At 31.6% G+C, this 18,250-nt stretch overlaps 1 protein-coding gene across 1 annotated transcript in view; it reads right to left on the bottom strand.

Moving 5' to 3' along the window:
* Window positions 1-4,240, bottom strand: part of LOC134684564 (multiple epidermal growth factor-like domains protein 10) — a 36,542-nt gene extending 32,302 nt beyond the window's left edge. Inside the window, exons 1-2 of the mRNA XM_063543892.1 lie at window positions 4,140-4,240; window positions 1,585-1,827 (exon numbers count right to left, since the gene is read on the bottom strand). Of these exons, the coding sequence (XP_063399962.1) occupies window positions 1,585-1,827; window positions 4,140-4,194 (298 nt within the window). The 5' untranslated portion in view covers window positions 4,195-4,240. The remainder of the gene's footprint in view (window positions 1-1,584; window positions 1,828-4,139) is intronic.
* Between the last annotated feature and the right edge of the window lie 14,010 nt (window positions 4,241-18,250).

Consider the following 18,250-nt stretch of genomic DNA (forward strand, 5'->3'; position numbering starts at 1 on the left):
TTTAACGTTGTTTTCTGCCAGTTTCATTAGAATGGGGATAACGATATTCCTAACGCGTCGTCAGTCAACCAATTGATGCCGAGCATAGAATACAATACAAGTATCTTCTAAATAGAAAGAATAGCAAGCTTCTGTCCTATTCCTTGATACGAAAATGTGACTAAGAACACTTTGGTTTAATCTGATTGTATAGCTTGTTTAACTGGTATGCGTTTGTTTATAATAGTTCCTCTATTTAGAGAACAAAAATGGTTGGTGAATTCAGTGGTTGTCGTTAGTTCATGTCTGCAACACTTTGTTTCCATTGTTTTATTACAAACTATGTAACAGTTTCCTGCCGGAGCCTTTTATATATCCGACACTATGGTATGATTCTATTTGTGCATTGTGTTAGGCCGTACGGTTGCTAACATCAACATTAGTTTTACTCTGGTGAATATTTGATTCAATGACAATCATACCCCACGACAGTATGTGATAATCTGACCATAACTGGGACACAGCAGCCAAAACTGTTCAAACCAACAGCACATAAATTAATCACAACTGACTAAAAAAATGCGTGTTCTTGATTGTCCTCACAGAAACGCCCAGAGCTAAATATTTGATTTTGAATATTCAATACTGTCGAAGCAACATCACTCGATGTAAATATATTTTTATGTCCCCACATCTGAAAGTTGGGGGATGGGCTATTGTTTTTCCCCTGTCCGTCCGTCTTTCTGTCTGTACATCCCATTATGGGTATATAGTTATTCCACATAACTTCTCCTACAGTTTAAATGCTAGGAGGGTTTCAGTTTGCTGGATCCAGCCGAAGCAATCATTTTACCAAAATGTTGGTCTCCCCGTGGGTCGCACTGTCTCAAACGTCCTTTCTTCATAGAACTCAACGATTAGAATAATCGTGTGCTACATTTTGTAGTATTGTATTTGTTTAACAGCATCGGTTTAATTTATTACAAGTATATTCTTGTACCCTATTGCTTGTAGCACTGAATTATGTTTGTATCTTAGTCTTTGCCCCTGGGAACCTTTATTGGAATAAACACATATTGTTTTGTATTGTATTGTATTTTGTAGCCTGAATTGTGATTATAGTGGTTGTTATAAACACATTGTAGAACACAAACAATAAACTGGCATATAAATCCAACCGAAAAAACATCAGTCCTTGTGAACACAAATGTACATTATCATTCGTTTTACCTCCACAAGAATGATTGTGATTCGATCTAACCAACGAAATAGGCCCTCCTTGTTTCACTTTTAAATTTAAACATTTTTTCTTGTTTTGTTTGTTCAGCGAACATGATGGACTTGTAATGCACAATATATACAGGGTCAAATTCCAAATGGCATGCATATAGTACATGTATGTGTTGCCCCAAAAAGGAGGTCGTTCTGTTGTTTTGCAAAACAATCATTAATTAACGATGTTTCTTAAATATCTTGTTTCACATATTTGACCAAAGTGGATATAATCTCAATAGAATCCCATGTCCCTGTATGCAACCAAACGTTACATGGGTTTAATGTTACTTTTCTGAAACAGATTATTTCGTAATGATTCACTTTACTTACGACCTTCTCTGTAGTATATTTGTATCTCTGTGATGTATGCAGACTCAAAAGAAAATTCAAACATCCACCAAGCCGGCATCGGGTTAGAGTCGTAAAAACCAGTTGTGTGGGTACAATATATTATAGTGCTTGAATTTGAAGAGAATGTATTTGATATAGGGGGCTGTATGGCGTTTATTGCTTCTGTTTTCCCCGCGGCTATAGTTGAAATTTGTGAAGCCCGTCCGAATGGTGTAAGGTTTTCTGTAAAAATGAGTAATTAATTTTTAACGTAAATGACGACATAGCGTATAATCAATATAAAAAAAACCATATACATAAGCTTGAAGTTTATTCAATTTTCTAGATAACGTTGAATGATCTTATTGTTTTTTTTTTATATCTAATGTTTGTAAATTTAAATATCTGAAGCATTATATGATGACGTTCAGATATTTCTAAGGGTTGGGTTTTTTTGCTATCTAAAGGATGTGTTCTCAAGTCTAGTACTTTTATCAATTATAAGGAATACTAGAACACACCCGGGTCCTCATAAAAAAATCACCATGCAAATACATAATATTATTTTGTCTTTTTAAGTCACAGGCATTAAAATAAAGCAAAAATGACACTTGTATATGTTATATATGAATGGTTTGTAATACCCTATACAGCGTACAGTATGAAATGTTATAAAAACATCCTTAATGTTTTCTGAAACCCTTTGGATATAGCCATAATTGACTGTTTTCTCTTCTTTATAATACCTCTCAGATAAAAATAGGACTATTATATTCTTATCATTTGTTATTATGATTTATCACTATTTATTGCATTTTGATACATACAAACAATTTATTAATGATTTTGGAGGTTAATATTGGTTTACAATAAAAAAAAAATTAAAAAAATCAGCAAAAAGAAGAGTCTCATTTCTTTAAGTCACTGTTGTAACCAGAAGACAGTTGGGTTGGGTAAGAGTTATCTTTCTCAAGATTTTACATAAATTCAGTGTAAGGTATTTTCTTATAATTACAACGACCATGATGATAATTAGGACAGCTAAGTTTTTTTATCAACAATTTATTTTGAAATTTATGTTTAAATATCAGCTTACGTATAACAATTTAATAAATGTCCCCGATTATACAAATTCACTGTAACATATATACGTCCAGTGGCAAACCTAAGGCGAATGAACTAGTGACTTTACGATATCTAAGCAGTTTCGGTTTTTATTCTATCTTTTTCCATGAACTCGTATTAGAAAAGCTTTGAACGTATTTATTGCAATTAAAAATAGTCTGGTGTCTGCGTCCTTTCTTAAAACTAATGCCCCTTCACATACAAGGATTTTTTCTAAAAACGAACCCTTATCTAACAAATTCACGGATCCTTATACGATATTGTGCAGAATGAATCTTTTTTTTTAAATAAAGAAATACATGACATGAATATATTTATCCTGTCCAGTACTACAGTGAAAATTTAACGTACAATTTCATTGCATTGTTGATGATAATAAATCGAATGTCCATCCCTTGTTTTGTGCTTGTATTGCCAGCTTTTAAAATTACACTTTAACATCAAGTTTCCAAATTATTTAATAGAAACACTAGAAAATAAGGAATTATGCATTGAAGCACCAAAGATACATGTAATAAACAATATTACTCATATTTTTTTCTTCTGCAATGAGGTTGTTGGTTTCACGCTTGGATCGTTTTAAATTTTGTTAATCCAAGCTCTATTATAGGTTATATTGGTTTTGCTACTAGAAGAAGAGCTAACGGTCAAGATTAAGGATGCTTATGTCCAAGTATTTAGTCTATTATACTGGAAAGTTGTCTCATTTAAAGTCATAACACATCTACATACATATTACCTCAAGCGATAACTATAACTGAAGGCATCATGACTAAGGCTTTGACAACTGTTATGAGAATGCATGTGAAACTTGTTTTTTCTTGAATACTAATGTATACTAGTTTCGATACTATTTAATTATGGACCAAGTATTCACGGTAATTGAATGTCTTAATCTAATATTCGTGCTATATTTTAGTCATTAGAATATTTAAAAGTTGATCTTTCAATGACATAAAATTTAGACATGAAGTTATAGAAAGTTTGGGCGTCAACACACATATTAAACCCCACCAAATTCTGCAAATGTCTTTCCGAATTCATGATCCTGTTATTCTTTGGTTGTCGTTTGTTACTGTATATCATGTTTGTTTTTTCGTTTGTTGTTTTGTACATAAATCAGGTCGTTGTTTTCTTATTTGAATTATTTTACATGGACCATTTTATTAAAGATTGGCATTTGATATGCTATATGGGTATTTTTTCAAGGTTGGTGTAACATATAGGTCATTTGGTATCTGGTAAATAAGTATCCCCCTAGCAATAACACTACATATTTTTATTTTATACTTGGTAAAATCTGAAATAATATCTCGTTATTCATAAGTACATATAAGATTCAATTTGGTGTAACTTGAACAAGATTACAATTTTCATTGATATAAAAGTTTTAAAATCTAGAATGTAACAAGACAATTAATCCGACTTACTTTGTGCTGTAATTGTCAACAGCACAGTTGCGTGGATAATCAGAACGAACGCCATATCAGAAGTGGTGACATCCGCCAGATGCAGTTGGAAATAATATTGATATTCTAAAATAAAATAAGAAAAGTTGTTAATAGATAAAATCTGTTGATAATAATGAAAGACTTTAGAGTAATATGAATAATTTAGTTGTTGAAATAAATAATTATATCCAATCTTATAAAAGCAGGAAACTATGACTGGAATATATAACATTGTGTAAGGCGCCAACGTAGAAAATGTCTGTCCGAATAGACTGTCGGTCATACGGAAGCCGGTAAGCATCAGTGTGAAGTTTTATTTTTAAGTCGTGAGACTAGTACTTACATGTAGTTTAGTTGTTAAAACGACTTAGCTAACTCTTTTTAAAGTAAGGTAAGTCTTTCAAAACAAAAAAGATGCCACAACCCTTTATAAAAACAACACGGTGTTATGGAAAAGTCAGAAAGGATTCAACAGACGAAGAAATTGGTGATGAAAGGTTGAAAAAGTTCATAAAATATAATTAAAGCTAACAAGTTCCCTTTCAAAACATAAAAAAAAATACTCATAACCATGATACCAGTGATCGTGACAATGAACGTCACTTGCTGCGGGTACGATCAAAAAGAAAAGCGGATGATGATATTGCTCAACGTCCTTCAAAAATTATCCGTACAGAGTTACAGAACATGGATGAAGCAAATCTAAAGTCTGAAGACATTGGCAGCGTTTCAAAGGCTATATATAGAAAGAGGCGTAAATCTCACCCTGCACTTCCTAAATCTAGAGAGGAAACACACCAATCATTAAAGAAGATTAATATTCAGTCAAATAAATTTGAAAATTTTGTGCAGTTTAATGATGAACAAACTGGTATAATTATTCTTACGTGTCCAACCAATCTTGAATGTTTATGCAGTGTGCCGGAAATTTTTATGAATGGTACTTACAAATATTGCCCAAAGTGAAGGCAGTCGGTAGGGTAAATTCGTTACACGGTGTGCTAGTAACCTAATACGATATTATATATATATGGAGTCGGTAAATTTCATATGGGGATTCAAGCTTCGCTCTCTCTCCATATGGAATTTACTGACCCCATATATATCGTATTTGGTCACTAACACACTATGCAACTAATAATATGCATACAATACAATACAGTACTGTTTGTCGACTAAACCGACTAAACTAAAACGCTTCAGTCACACCTCACGCATTTAGTGATTATTGCAAACTTAGTGTGAATTCTAGTAAATAAAAAAATAAAAAAATTTCTAAAGTTAATACAAAAGTTATGTTTGTATATCCTTTAATTTGCTACACTTAGGTGATAATAAAATGGCATATGTAAATGATACATACAAGACAAGTCTTTCAAAAAGTTGTGTTATGTATGAAGTACTAAATGGTAGAGTCCAATACATACAAATGTAACTCTGACATGCCACATATGATTAATTTGATAGCGAATTGAGCATTTTAATGCTTTAATATGTCATGTATACATTGTACAAATGTAGGTGTGAATTTTGAGGGTCGATCTGAAGCGTTAGGAGGAGGGTGACGCCTTCAAGCATGTTTAACCACGTCTCATCGTGTATGTGCATGCTCAAGTCAATAGCCTGTATTTTAGTGCTTGTCATTCAACTTGGTTCATGTCTTTCATATTTGTCTTTCGTAAAAACAAAATGATATAAACAAGGCCTTTCGTTTTTCTCAGTTGAAATGATTCATATTTATATTGTCGGAGCCTTTTAACCGACTATACGGTATGAATTTCCTTCATTGTTGAAGGACGTACGATTGCCTGTATTTGCTTACATCCACTTCATTTGAACTTTAGTGAATAGTTGGTTCATTGGCAAGAATACCACATCTCCCTTACTTTTTATAAATCATGTAATACAGAAGAAATAACGTTGTCGTTGACAATGAAAAATTGATGATACAAACCACAAAATGCTTATAGATATTACTAATTGACAATAATAAAAAGTGAAGTTCTGTGAAAGAGGACGTACCTTGTACCAGGATAATCTTTTACAGTAAATAACAGTTTTTTAAACTAGGAAGTTGATTGAATTGCTATGATTTAAAATAGAATACGATCCGTTAAAACCTAACTTAATTAACCAGTCAAGCGAAGAGTGGTTTAGATCAACAATGCATTTTGTGTGGGTGTATATTTTAGGTGAAAAATAATAATCAAACAATTTAGGAATGTGAATGTTAGTTTTTTTCAAATCTATAAATAGTTTGCTTTTCAAAACTAGACGCGAAAAGTTTCAGACCTATCTCAAACTCGAACGACTGACCTTTAGAAATCAATAAATTTCTTTGTAAAACAGTTTTTCAACATAATAAGAGAACTTTCCTACATTTTTTAGGTAACGAAAATAATGATGATTTTATACTCCTCTACAATTTGTTACAGGATATAGGTATATCCCCAGGAGAACACCCTATCAAAAAGTTATTCATTAAACATTAAAATCAGGATAATTTATTTTTGGCAGTCTGGAATTAAAAAAAATATAATATTTATAATGCTACGATATTAACCTTGTATAGGTACAATTTAAGGCGAATGCGACATATTCTCTCTGGAATAAATAAATGTTTATTAATACGGTATGTCAAAGTAATTATATCCGACTAAACTTAGTTAATTACTTATAATTAATATTCCCACATTTAACTTTTCAAGCGACCGTTGTTTATTTATGCATATAGCCAGTCAATATTAAAAAAAAAGATGTGGTATGATTGCCAATGAGACAACTATCCACAACAGACCAAAATGACACAAACATATCAACAACTATAGGTCACACAAGGTCGTTAAAAACTTCCATCTGTTGTTGTCCTTTAAAAATAAGCTCATAAAAACACGAATCCCCGTTTACTCAATTTCACCTTTATTTGCTAATATTTCTTTATCTTTTTCTTTTGATTTTATCATATCTTTTTTGTGAAATATTTTGTGTGGTCGAACATGAAATTGCCTCCGATGCTACAAAGAAAATTTGTTTAATGTCATCTGTTGCAATATATGCTAAGTACTACACGTGGACAGGATGTTACCCAGAAAATAAGTTATACACACCGCGATATAACCCCGAGGGCACACGCTACTGTCATATGGAAAATTACTGGGTCACCTGTAAGATGATAATCAGCCATGCAACTAATTGGGTTACTGACCATGTCACTTCAATTTAAAAAGTTTATCGTTAGATATCAAAATGATAAATCTATTTTTAATTTAAAATTTAAGAACTAAAAGATTTATCATTATAATGCAGTGAAATAATTCAACCAAACTCGTATAAAGATTATATACATATTTTTTTAATCTATGCCGGAAAGAATTGAAAAACTTTTTAATTTGTTTTATAGAAATCTGTGTAGGTCTCATGAAATGGAACTCACGCATGCCTAATTAAGATTTTTAAATTTATTGAAAAATATAACAAAAATTTAGGTTTGATATTAAATTAAAGTTACCTTTCTGCGCTGTAATTTATTTGATATGACATGAATCAAGCATTTATTTTAGGGATTTATGGGTTTGTCCATACAACGTATAAAAAAAGAAGTGTATGTTATTAGTATTTCACATGCCTTGTTTTCGCCTTGAAGCTCATTATTCAGAGTGTTTCAGACAAGATGATGAAAATAACGTGCAAGATACTTTTTTCGATTATCGTGAAGAGACAATTTTAATTCCCATTCCTGCATGCACTCTACCCCTGTTGAATTGTATATTTATAATTCCTCGTGCTTTTAATTAGCCCCCCCCCCCCCCTTTTTCGTGGTAACCGTTATGCCAACAAATACCCGAGGCTTGATTTACATGTAAAAATCATGGGCGGATCTAGCCATGATAAAGGGGGTTCCAACTACATGTCTCCATTACATAAGGGGTGTCATTGCCGCTGGGTTTCTGTTACCACACCCTTTTCATATAATTTAGATTTCAAAAGTGTATATCTTATTCATATATTGTGTAGGTTAAAATGTTATCTTTTTTCATATTGTTTGCGTTTTGATTGGTGTGTAATGCAACAGTGCAATACCTACGTGTCAAAAGAGAGTTTTTCACGACCTGTTCACATATTTTTAAGGTTCCTATATTAAAACTTTTCCTGATGCACAGGTAACCTATTCCAACGGAACGTCCTATCACCTTGTATATCTTTTATATATGCTTTGGATTTCAAATATTTTGGCCACGAGCATCACTGAAGAGACATGTATTGTCGAAATGCGCATATTGTATATAGGAACTTGAGAGGATTCCCGAGATTATCATGTATGCAATGATTGCTCACAAAAAGCTAGGGGAGTCCAACCCCGGATTCCATCCCCTTCGACCCGCCACAGAATACAGATATAATTGATTATTGTTATGTAAAAGTCATATACTATACTATAGCCGCATAGCCACTATATATATAATATAGTACTAGAACCGAACATCTGTTTTGGGTTATATATACATACACCACATCTTCCTATGTCTATATCTCAGGTCTATATAGCTGATTTACCGTAAATAACTGCGAGAAAATGAATATAACTGTCATATAAGATAATTGTCTCTTCTCTGCTAATTTTAATGTGCATGCAATATTCACTATGATTTACTTGTGATACCACCGACACTAATAATAATTACATACAAAATTATAGGTGCTCCTTTACTGGGAAGGACATTTCGGATCCGATCAATTTATTGGTTCCATTCCCCCGTTCTACACTTCTCCTCAGAAAAAATGCCTTGCAATGCGTCATAATTATCTGGACTACTAACTTTCTTCCATATAACTTCGAAAACAGACAATAATATATTTCATTGGATGAGATTGGGCTCACGGATTTTTTAATGGATTGGTAATTTTTATTTATAGCACAAGTTTACCAAACAAGATTAATCACATTTTTCACCCTACAAATCTGAGACTACTATAATGTGTTACAGTAGTCTCAGTACAAATCAAATGGTTGCCTCCTGACTGACCTACACCTACACTAGCTAAAAACATATTCATATGAACATTTGGTATCATTTATTTTGTGTGACAACTCTTCACCAATGACCTGAGTGAAAGGTTGACGGGCGGATCCAGAACTTTTTATTGGGGGGGGGGGGGGGGGGGGGTTGGGGGGGGGGGGGGGTTCAGATGGGGGATGCTTGCCTCAGTCATGTTTCTGTGATTCCCTATATAATCAACAATTTTTTTCACACAAAAAGGGGGGCAGGGATTTCTCCTTAATAAGAAATCTCTATTTTCAGCATAACTTCATAAGCTCATACATGTCATATAAATTTGCCTTTTGAAGAACTGAAATTAATATGAGACGGCTAATGATTTTTTAGATGCTTTACATTAAAATACATCCATGTGACATACACAATTATATATGATTAGATTAGATCCAAATTTAAAAAGCTATTTTTTTCAATATTTAAATAATGTAGGATCAAATCTTGATACTTGTATGTAGTTGAAATTGTTAGCTTTAAACATTAAGAAATGAACACCCAAAATTTTAACATAAGAGTGACCATGTAGTCTTTATTAATGTATGCTATTGTTATGAAACTAGGTCATTGTAGGTAAACTGTCATCAATTCCCTTAAATCTTTGTTCCCAGTCACCCCAAGTTTGATTTGAATTAGTCAAGTATATCTACTCTATTAGCATGATTAGGTCTCTAGTTTGGATAGTTAATAACTTGCAAATTAAAATCATACTACTCCCAAATTTATATTTCTTTAAATATTATGGATGAAATAGCAAGTAAGAGATGAAATTAAATTGGATGAAATGCAGCATTTATTTATGTTAAAGTAGTATGTCTGATGTTGTCAAACTTAATTATAGACCCTTAAGGGGCGGATCCAGTCATTTTAAAAAGGGGTGGGGTGGGATTCTAACCCAGGACAAAAGGGGAAGGGGGGACCAATCACATGTCCCCATTCAAATGCATTGATAATCCAAAAAAAGGGGGTTGTCAATCCCTTGAACCCCCCTCTGGATCTGTGCCTGCCCTTTAAAAATAAAGTGATCCTTATTTTGAGTTAAAGCTTATACATGTTATAGATTTTTCTATAATGCTTCTCAGGGGCGGATCCAGCCATTTTCAAAGGGGGGTCCCAACCATGAGTAAAGAGGGGTTCCAACTATAATATCTCCCATTCAAATGCATTGGTTGGTAAAAGAAAAGTATTCCAACCCTCGAATCTATGGTCAGGTTGTTGTCTCTTTGACACATTCCCTTTTTCCATTCTCAATTTTATCATGTAGTCGTCGTTGTCCCAGGACATTTAGTTTCCGCTTAATTACTTTAGTACAAGTTGATAGAAATCTGTGAAATTCAAACACAAGGTTTGTGACCAGAGTTTTTGTTCAGAGTTTATGAATTAGGGGCCAAAAGGGGCCAATATTAAACTTTGTTTGATTTTATATAAAATTGAATTATTGGAGTTCTTTGATATGCCAAATTCTAACTGTGCATTTAGATTCCTAGTTTTTTGGTCTTGTTTGAATTGGTCTACCTTAAGGTCCAAAGGGTCCAAAAATAAACTTATTTTGATTTTAACAATATTTAATTTCTTGGTGTTCAGATTAATATGCTGAATCTGAATAATTACTTAGATTTTTTTATTATGGGCCCAAATTTCAAGTTGGTCCAAATCGGGGTCCAAAATTTTACTTTGTTTGATTTCAACAAAAATTGATTATATGGGGCTCTTTGATATGCTGAATCTAACCATTAGTTAAGATTTTTTATATTTTGGCCCATTATCAAATTGGTCCACATTGAGTTCTAAAGGGTCCAAAATTTAACTTTATTTGATTTCATCAAAAAATGAATTATTGGGATTCTTTGATCATATTGATATGCTGCATCTAACCATGTATTGAGATTTTGAATATTGGACCATTTTAGAGGTTAATTGTCAATTTAAATTTTTTTAAGTACTTAGACCACATTCATTCTGTGTCAGAAACCTATGCTGCATCAACTATTGAATCACAATAAAAATTTAAAATTCAGAGTTGTATCGAGCTTGAATGTTGTGTCCATACTTGCCTTAACTGTTCTGGGTTCAACCTATACGTTTGTACCAAGCTGAGCCATGCATAGCATTTTTATTGGTTATTTATATATTAATTTGAAATTTTGACGAGTGAGACACATACAGATTATACTGTTAACAATATTTCAAAGTTTAACGTAGTCAAGCGAAACAAATTATAGAAGAATAGTTGAATCATGTCTTTTTTGTCAAATGAAAAATTAGTACGAACACAAAGAAAAAGTATGGGAATGTTTGTTTTTTAAACTATTGACCAGGGTGAAAGTCTTTGAAAGTCATGACTGGCAAAAAGTTTGTGAAATGAAATAGTACAAATATTCCATTCTTTTTAAATATAACTGCATATAAAGAAAAACACAAACTGATGTTTAATAATAGTTTTTACCCTTTTTATGTTTTATAGGACAAGAAATATAGAAAAATAATGAAAAATATAAACAGTTACAATAGAAATGAGCGCAAAACAAGATAAAAAGAATACAGCAAGGCCTAAATGCATTGGTAAGACCACTTCTATATACTGTAAATTCTGATTTTTCAGGGAATGGACAACTTATTGTGATTACAAAAAAAATCTGCATAAAGATCTATATAGTTACATGATATATATATATATATGTTTCTGTTATCAAAATATGATTTCTTATTTCTGCAATACTCACCCAGTCACATTATTCACATTACTAAAAAGTTTGGATAATTTCTGAATGACAGTAATAAAAGAAATTGCCTTTGAATGATGACTCATATAAAAATAAGAAAATGTGGTATAGTAAATGAGTGACTTATCCACCAGAGTTCAATGAAGCGGATGCAAGAAATTAAAGGCCAATCATGTGCCTGCCTTCAATAATGAGAAAACACTTCCTTTATAGGTCATTCATTAAAGATCTCAACATATAAAGATTTAAACAATCCAATTCAGTTCAACATGTTCAAAGGCAATAATAATTAATAAAAAAAAAATCAGGCCTAATATAAAATATTGTTTGTTTCTCCAATCCCGACTGACCCTGCAAAAATGGTCCTACTCATAAAATTTTATTGTCAAAACTAAGCCAAATATTATTATATTCATTTCTGATTTTTCTGGCTTACCAGATCATCAGATAATATTCAGGCTTTTAGGAAAAATAAAATTATTTACCTACCTACCTACCCACACCTGGCTTGTCAGAATAGGGATTAGGGAAACAAACAATATATTAATTTAGGCCTCATGTCTGTGAGCACTCAACCTGACCATAATATAGGACAGTGGTTCAAATATTAACACAACATATGAACATTCTATAACAACTATTGCAAGTGGCTCAACTTTAAATATCACTGCAAGGCACTAAACAAAGAATATTAAATCTTGGACACAAAGCACTGAAATAAGAGAACTCATAAGCATGACAAGTAAGAATATCAAATGAAAGTTTCTCAAAATGTTCATTAAAACATGATAAAATAAGCTTATTTAAATTGCTGTTTTTTTCTCAATTTATAACATTTTTTTTTAATTTTGTGTATTTATAGGTCAGATATCTTGGTTTTTATGATCATCAACAGGTCCTGCAGGTCTATACTGAAGAGGAATTTTAATTGTTAATACTTTTCTACATAATGTGCTAATTGGATTATTTATGTGAAATGAACTCAACTGTGTGTTTTTCTGGAAAAAGAAATAGAAAAAATCCTACAAAATTGCTATAAACAAAATGGAGTACTATCAAAGAACACAATTGTGTAAAATGTAACAACCTACATTCATTCACTGATGGATAATGGAGAAATTAAGAAAAATAATAGTATCTTTGTCATGTTTGTTGTCGAAATAAACACCTGCTTTATCCATTCATGTACATGGCTCCATCATATCAAATATACAAAGAAGATGTTTGAAGAACATGTTGCCAAAATTTATTCAACAAATTGAAGGAAGATGTCATGTGGATTGAATTATTTATGCACTGAACTGTTATGTAGGGGGTCGAATACACAGCAGCTGAAACAGAAGACAAGTTAATTTGACATGAAAAGTGTTTATTTTATTTTATATTCAAATATGAGCACAATATTAATAACATCACAAATGGTATGATATTCATAGCGTTTTGCTTATTATTGTATTGTCTTAAACATGCTAAATAGTCAGCCTTTTGTTTTTGTATGTTTAATACTCACCATAGAAATTTGTATTACAGTATTTAAGTTTTAATTATCTTTTGTATCAATAGTTCAGTCTAGAAGAAAATATATTAATACTGTTTGTACTGTTATGAAATTTCCATAGAGGAAAAACATTTCCTTAAGGGAAATTTGATGTTCAGAAATTTCCCTAGAGGAAATTTGAAGAACAATGATTTCCTCAGAGGAAATTTGTTGTTTTGAATTTTCCTCCAAGGAAAAGTGTTTGTCAAAAATTTCCTCACAGGAAAAAGTATTTCCTCCAAGGAAAATTTGAAGCTACAAATTTCCTCACAGGAAAAAGTTTTTCCTCAAAGGAAAATTTGAAGCTGCAAATTTCCTCAAAGGAAAATTTGAAGCTTCAAATTTCCTTAAAGGAAAAAGAATTTCCTCTAAGGAAAAAGAATTTCCTCTAAGGAAAAAAAAAATCCTCTAAGGAAATAGAATTTCCTCAAAGGAAATAATTATGCAGCAAATTCCCTAAGGGAAATCTTTTTCCCTTGAGGAAAAAACAATTTCCCTTGAGGAAAAATCTTTTTCCTTCAGGGAAATTTGATTTCCCTTGAGGAAAAGTACTTTTCCTCTGAGGAAATTGTTGAAAAAAGGGGCATAACTTTTCCAACAGTGGTGCTAGAGCCAATATTTTTTAGGACAAATATCAGGGAACCAATACCTACCAAGTTATCAACTTTGTTTTGACTTAACTCCAAAAATTAAGGTGACAACTTTTGCACTCAGCGGAATTGCAAACTTGTCCCGGAGACTGTTATATTTATAATGACAATACACAATATATACGATACATATAAAGACAATACTAACACATAAATGGTAAAATATATTAGCATTTCATGAGTGCAGTATCCTTATTATATATGTGTATGAAACAATTTGCTGATATTTTATCAGGGATAACCCATGAAAACTCTAAAGCTTGTTTCCAATGGGGTCCCTTCATGTAAACGGCTTATAGTGTTTAGTATACAAAAAAAGATAACACACACATTAATATGAGTGGTACACCTGTATCTTTTAAAACAAAATATTACAAATTTTTCATCAACTGTGCAAATTAATATGCCTTTTAATTATTATTTCAATACAATTGTATATTGTGTATAATATAACTTTATAATACTGTTTGTAGTCTTATAACTATGTTATCATTATTCTCAGGAAGATTTGTTTTTAACTAATGGGATCATCCTCTTGAAATAAAGATTATTTATTTATTTGTTTATTTATTTAATATGACATAAAATTTATATAAAAAGTAATTTATATAAAAATATGATTAATAATATAAAAAGGAGTCTGATGAAGCTGCACTATGACTTTTGGTTAAGCGCTCTTTGACGCTAATTTTGAATTCCTTTATTTTCTTTATTTTTTCAACCTTAATTAGCAACATATTCCAATCTTGTATGCCATTAAAATTAAATGTGTCCTTTTGTTGAGACTTTACTGGAGGAACCCAGAAGTTATATTCACTATTTCGTGTGAAATGATGATGTACATGTCTCACCTTTGTAAAATTTGAATATTGTACATATAATTAGGATAGTGGTGGTAAAATAAATTATGTACATGGTTTAATCTCAATTGTTTAACACGATTTTCAATATCAACATAACCAATACTATTCAATACATTATGGTCAACTTTTTATCTATATCCAGTGGTTTTTTTTATAAATCTAACACATTTGTTTTGTAATACTAGTAACTTATCTTTATATTTTTTGCTGACACCAGCATACCATGCAGTACAGGCACAGTCAAAATGACATAATTGAATTAAAGCTGTTACTAAAATATTTCTTGGTTGTTCTGATAAACATATTGTCTGTCTGTATAGGAACTTCAATCTTGAATTTATCTTTTTAATAATATTATTAAAAAAAAATTCTCCAGAAAGAGAATTATCTATATTAAGGCCTAAATATTTATACAATACATGTACCTACTTATTTTAATTTCTCAATGTGATCTTTATTTGAATTACAGAGTTAAGTGAAACCACTAGGACAATCGTTTACGTTGACAAAGTGATGTTAACGAATTTTGTTTTGAATGTCTATTCATTTTAAAAATTATTTTTTTGTCCGGGCTCGCGTAATCTATAATCTAGTCTGTTTCATGTGACATTATCCACTTGCACCAGCTATATCAATTAATTATGTGCCCATCTTTTCCCATCAGTTCACGGTATACATTTATGTTAAGAATATTTAATTCAAATCTTTAATATACATCAACAGCATATAATATGTTACAGTATACCACAATTACAGTACGTGCTTCACAAGTTAACATTCCATCTAAAACTTATATGCGTGCAAAACTATTCATCTATATTAAAACTGCATGACCAGTCGTAACTTTCCAATTGAAACCTACTGACATGTCTTGTTTATTAAGTATCAGACACTTTCCTTATGTTACATATTATGTTCACAAACATATCTGTGTTATTGCAACTCTACATGTGCAGTGCAACCCATGAAATGTTATTATTAATAAAGATGAAAGATCAGTAAACAGTTTCAATTGTTGTTAATCACATCTTTGAAGTAACTGACCACGCTACAGTAGGATACATATTTTCAGATGTAAAAGACAACTTTATTACTACTTCCGGTTTTAATGTCCGTCGTAAATCAGATCGAGCTTCTGTGTAATTTTGGAAAAAATATATTGTTGTTTGATTTTGAGTTTGCTTTAGATACGCATACTTTTGAAAATAGTTCGTTGACCTTATAAAAGTGTGGGTTCGTTTGTTTGTCTTGTTCGGATGCTGTCTATAAATGATGGCCATGATATAAAATTGTGTGTTAAATGACCAGTGATAGTAATTACATTTCATATTGAGGATGAGAATAAGGTAACTTGATTTGCATGTATACATATGATTCTTAATTGCTTGGTAGTTGACCGACACACTGCTAGATTCAAAGTAACAGTTTCAACCGAGGTGGATATGTCTCATTAATTAAGGTAAACTATTAAATAGCTAATTAAATATCTCGATCTATGTAATACACGTATTGCTATAGAAATGTTATAAAATAGCTAATCATGTCATATATAATGTGCATTATGCAGTTACAAAGCATCAACACGGGGAAACAATGTTGTAAAAGAACTACCTGTCCCAGAAGCTAATGTAATACTACACTGTATGCTCTTTTTATGTAGTAATACTTTAAAGTTTGTAATATTGATACAAAAAATAACTTTGTATCCCTTGTGTAATTTGAAATAAGAAAACTAATTTATATCATCACGACATTTATCCCCATAACAATAATAAAATCATTCCGTGATGACTTCAACGTAAGGAGTATTCTGTGTCTTATTACTAGATTGGTGCATTTTTTAATATTATATTACATTTGTTTTAAGGCAATTTCAAATTTTATTGACTCATCTGGGGTTTTTTTAATTTAGTTTTTATATCAATCGTGATTTAATATTGTTCAGTAGAACAAAAAAACCATGAAGACGATATAGATCACAATTAAGGGTAATAAAAAACTAAAATATTTCGAAAAAGGCGAAAACTGACGACAAAGGAAAGATATTAATAACAGTCCATAAAAGAGGAGAAAAAAAAGCAACAGAAAAACGGAAACCTAAGAGAAATCGGAAAATTAAACACACGTCTTTTATAAAACATAATATTAAAACAAATTCCGATATTATTTTCATCTTTTTTTCCGATTCATCGTTTTTCTTTTTGGCAACGGTACGTGCTGTATATTATAACTAGAACTAAGGTTTTTGATGTTCTTTTTATGCTTCTTTCCAAATGGACTTACAGATCAGACCATAGGCCAATCGACAAATCTCAGTAAGACATACCAAAGGGGTTTCGACAGCTCTCGCGAAAATAGAGAAGGAATCATGTGCGCATGGCTATAGGTCTATGCAGACGATTTGTTACATCTGGTGTTTGGAAAGGAAGAACACTTTCACGCGTGTTTACTTGGATTTTAAAATGCTCCCTTCTAAAATTAACCTCATCTAAAATTACACGTTCTTTTGGTTTTGAGCGCAGTTAATTAATTTGATATAATACAGTGAAAAGATTTTGCATCTACAAGTACCTCCCCCAAGAATTTTTGGAAGCCGACACTATAATTTATATAGCTATTTGGTAATACACACATCGCTCTATAGGGTCTGTATATCCATGAAAACATCACCACAATAATCCATTAAATGTATCTGACAATATAAACTACAAGTCCTACTGAAAATATAGTTATGATGACTTTGTGCTCCTCATTTCGGGAAAGAGGTATAATTTACATAGCATAGGAATTAAGAGCACACAACTATTTGATCGACACAACCAAGATTCATTTTCAGTATTTTACTTTTGGCATGTGTCATCGCCCGAGCCTTAGATATCAAAATTTGTATGCACTCACAATAACGCTTTTTTGTACATTGTATATGTTGATTCGTGAAATATGTAGATTTTTAACGTAAGCTCTTCCTATTTGTCAGTTTAATCCAACAAAATTTCAACAAGTGGAAACCGAATACAACCAACTTTTCAAAAAAAGGATTACACTCAAACAATTCATGTAAATTTTATATAAATCGTCTTAGTTAGGCAGCTTACTAAAAATAGCATGCAGATGGTGATACAAGCACGAAACTTTGTAAGAACATGTTTTTAGGTGAATGTAATCATATAAGGGGGTAGCCACGAAAACAATTCATTCGATCTTGGCGGCCATCTTGGATTTTCAAAATGACGTCTTTAAAGGGAATATACATCAAATATATGATC

This window comes from Mytilus trossulus, chromosome 1 (genome assembly GCF_036588685.1).
Source record: "Mytilus trossulus isolate FHL-02 chromosome 1, PNRI_Mtr1.1.1.hap1, whole genome shotgun sequence".
NCBI lineage: Eukaryota > Metazoa > Mollusca > Bivalvia > Mytilida > Mytilidae > Mytilus > Mytilus trossulus.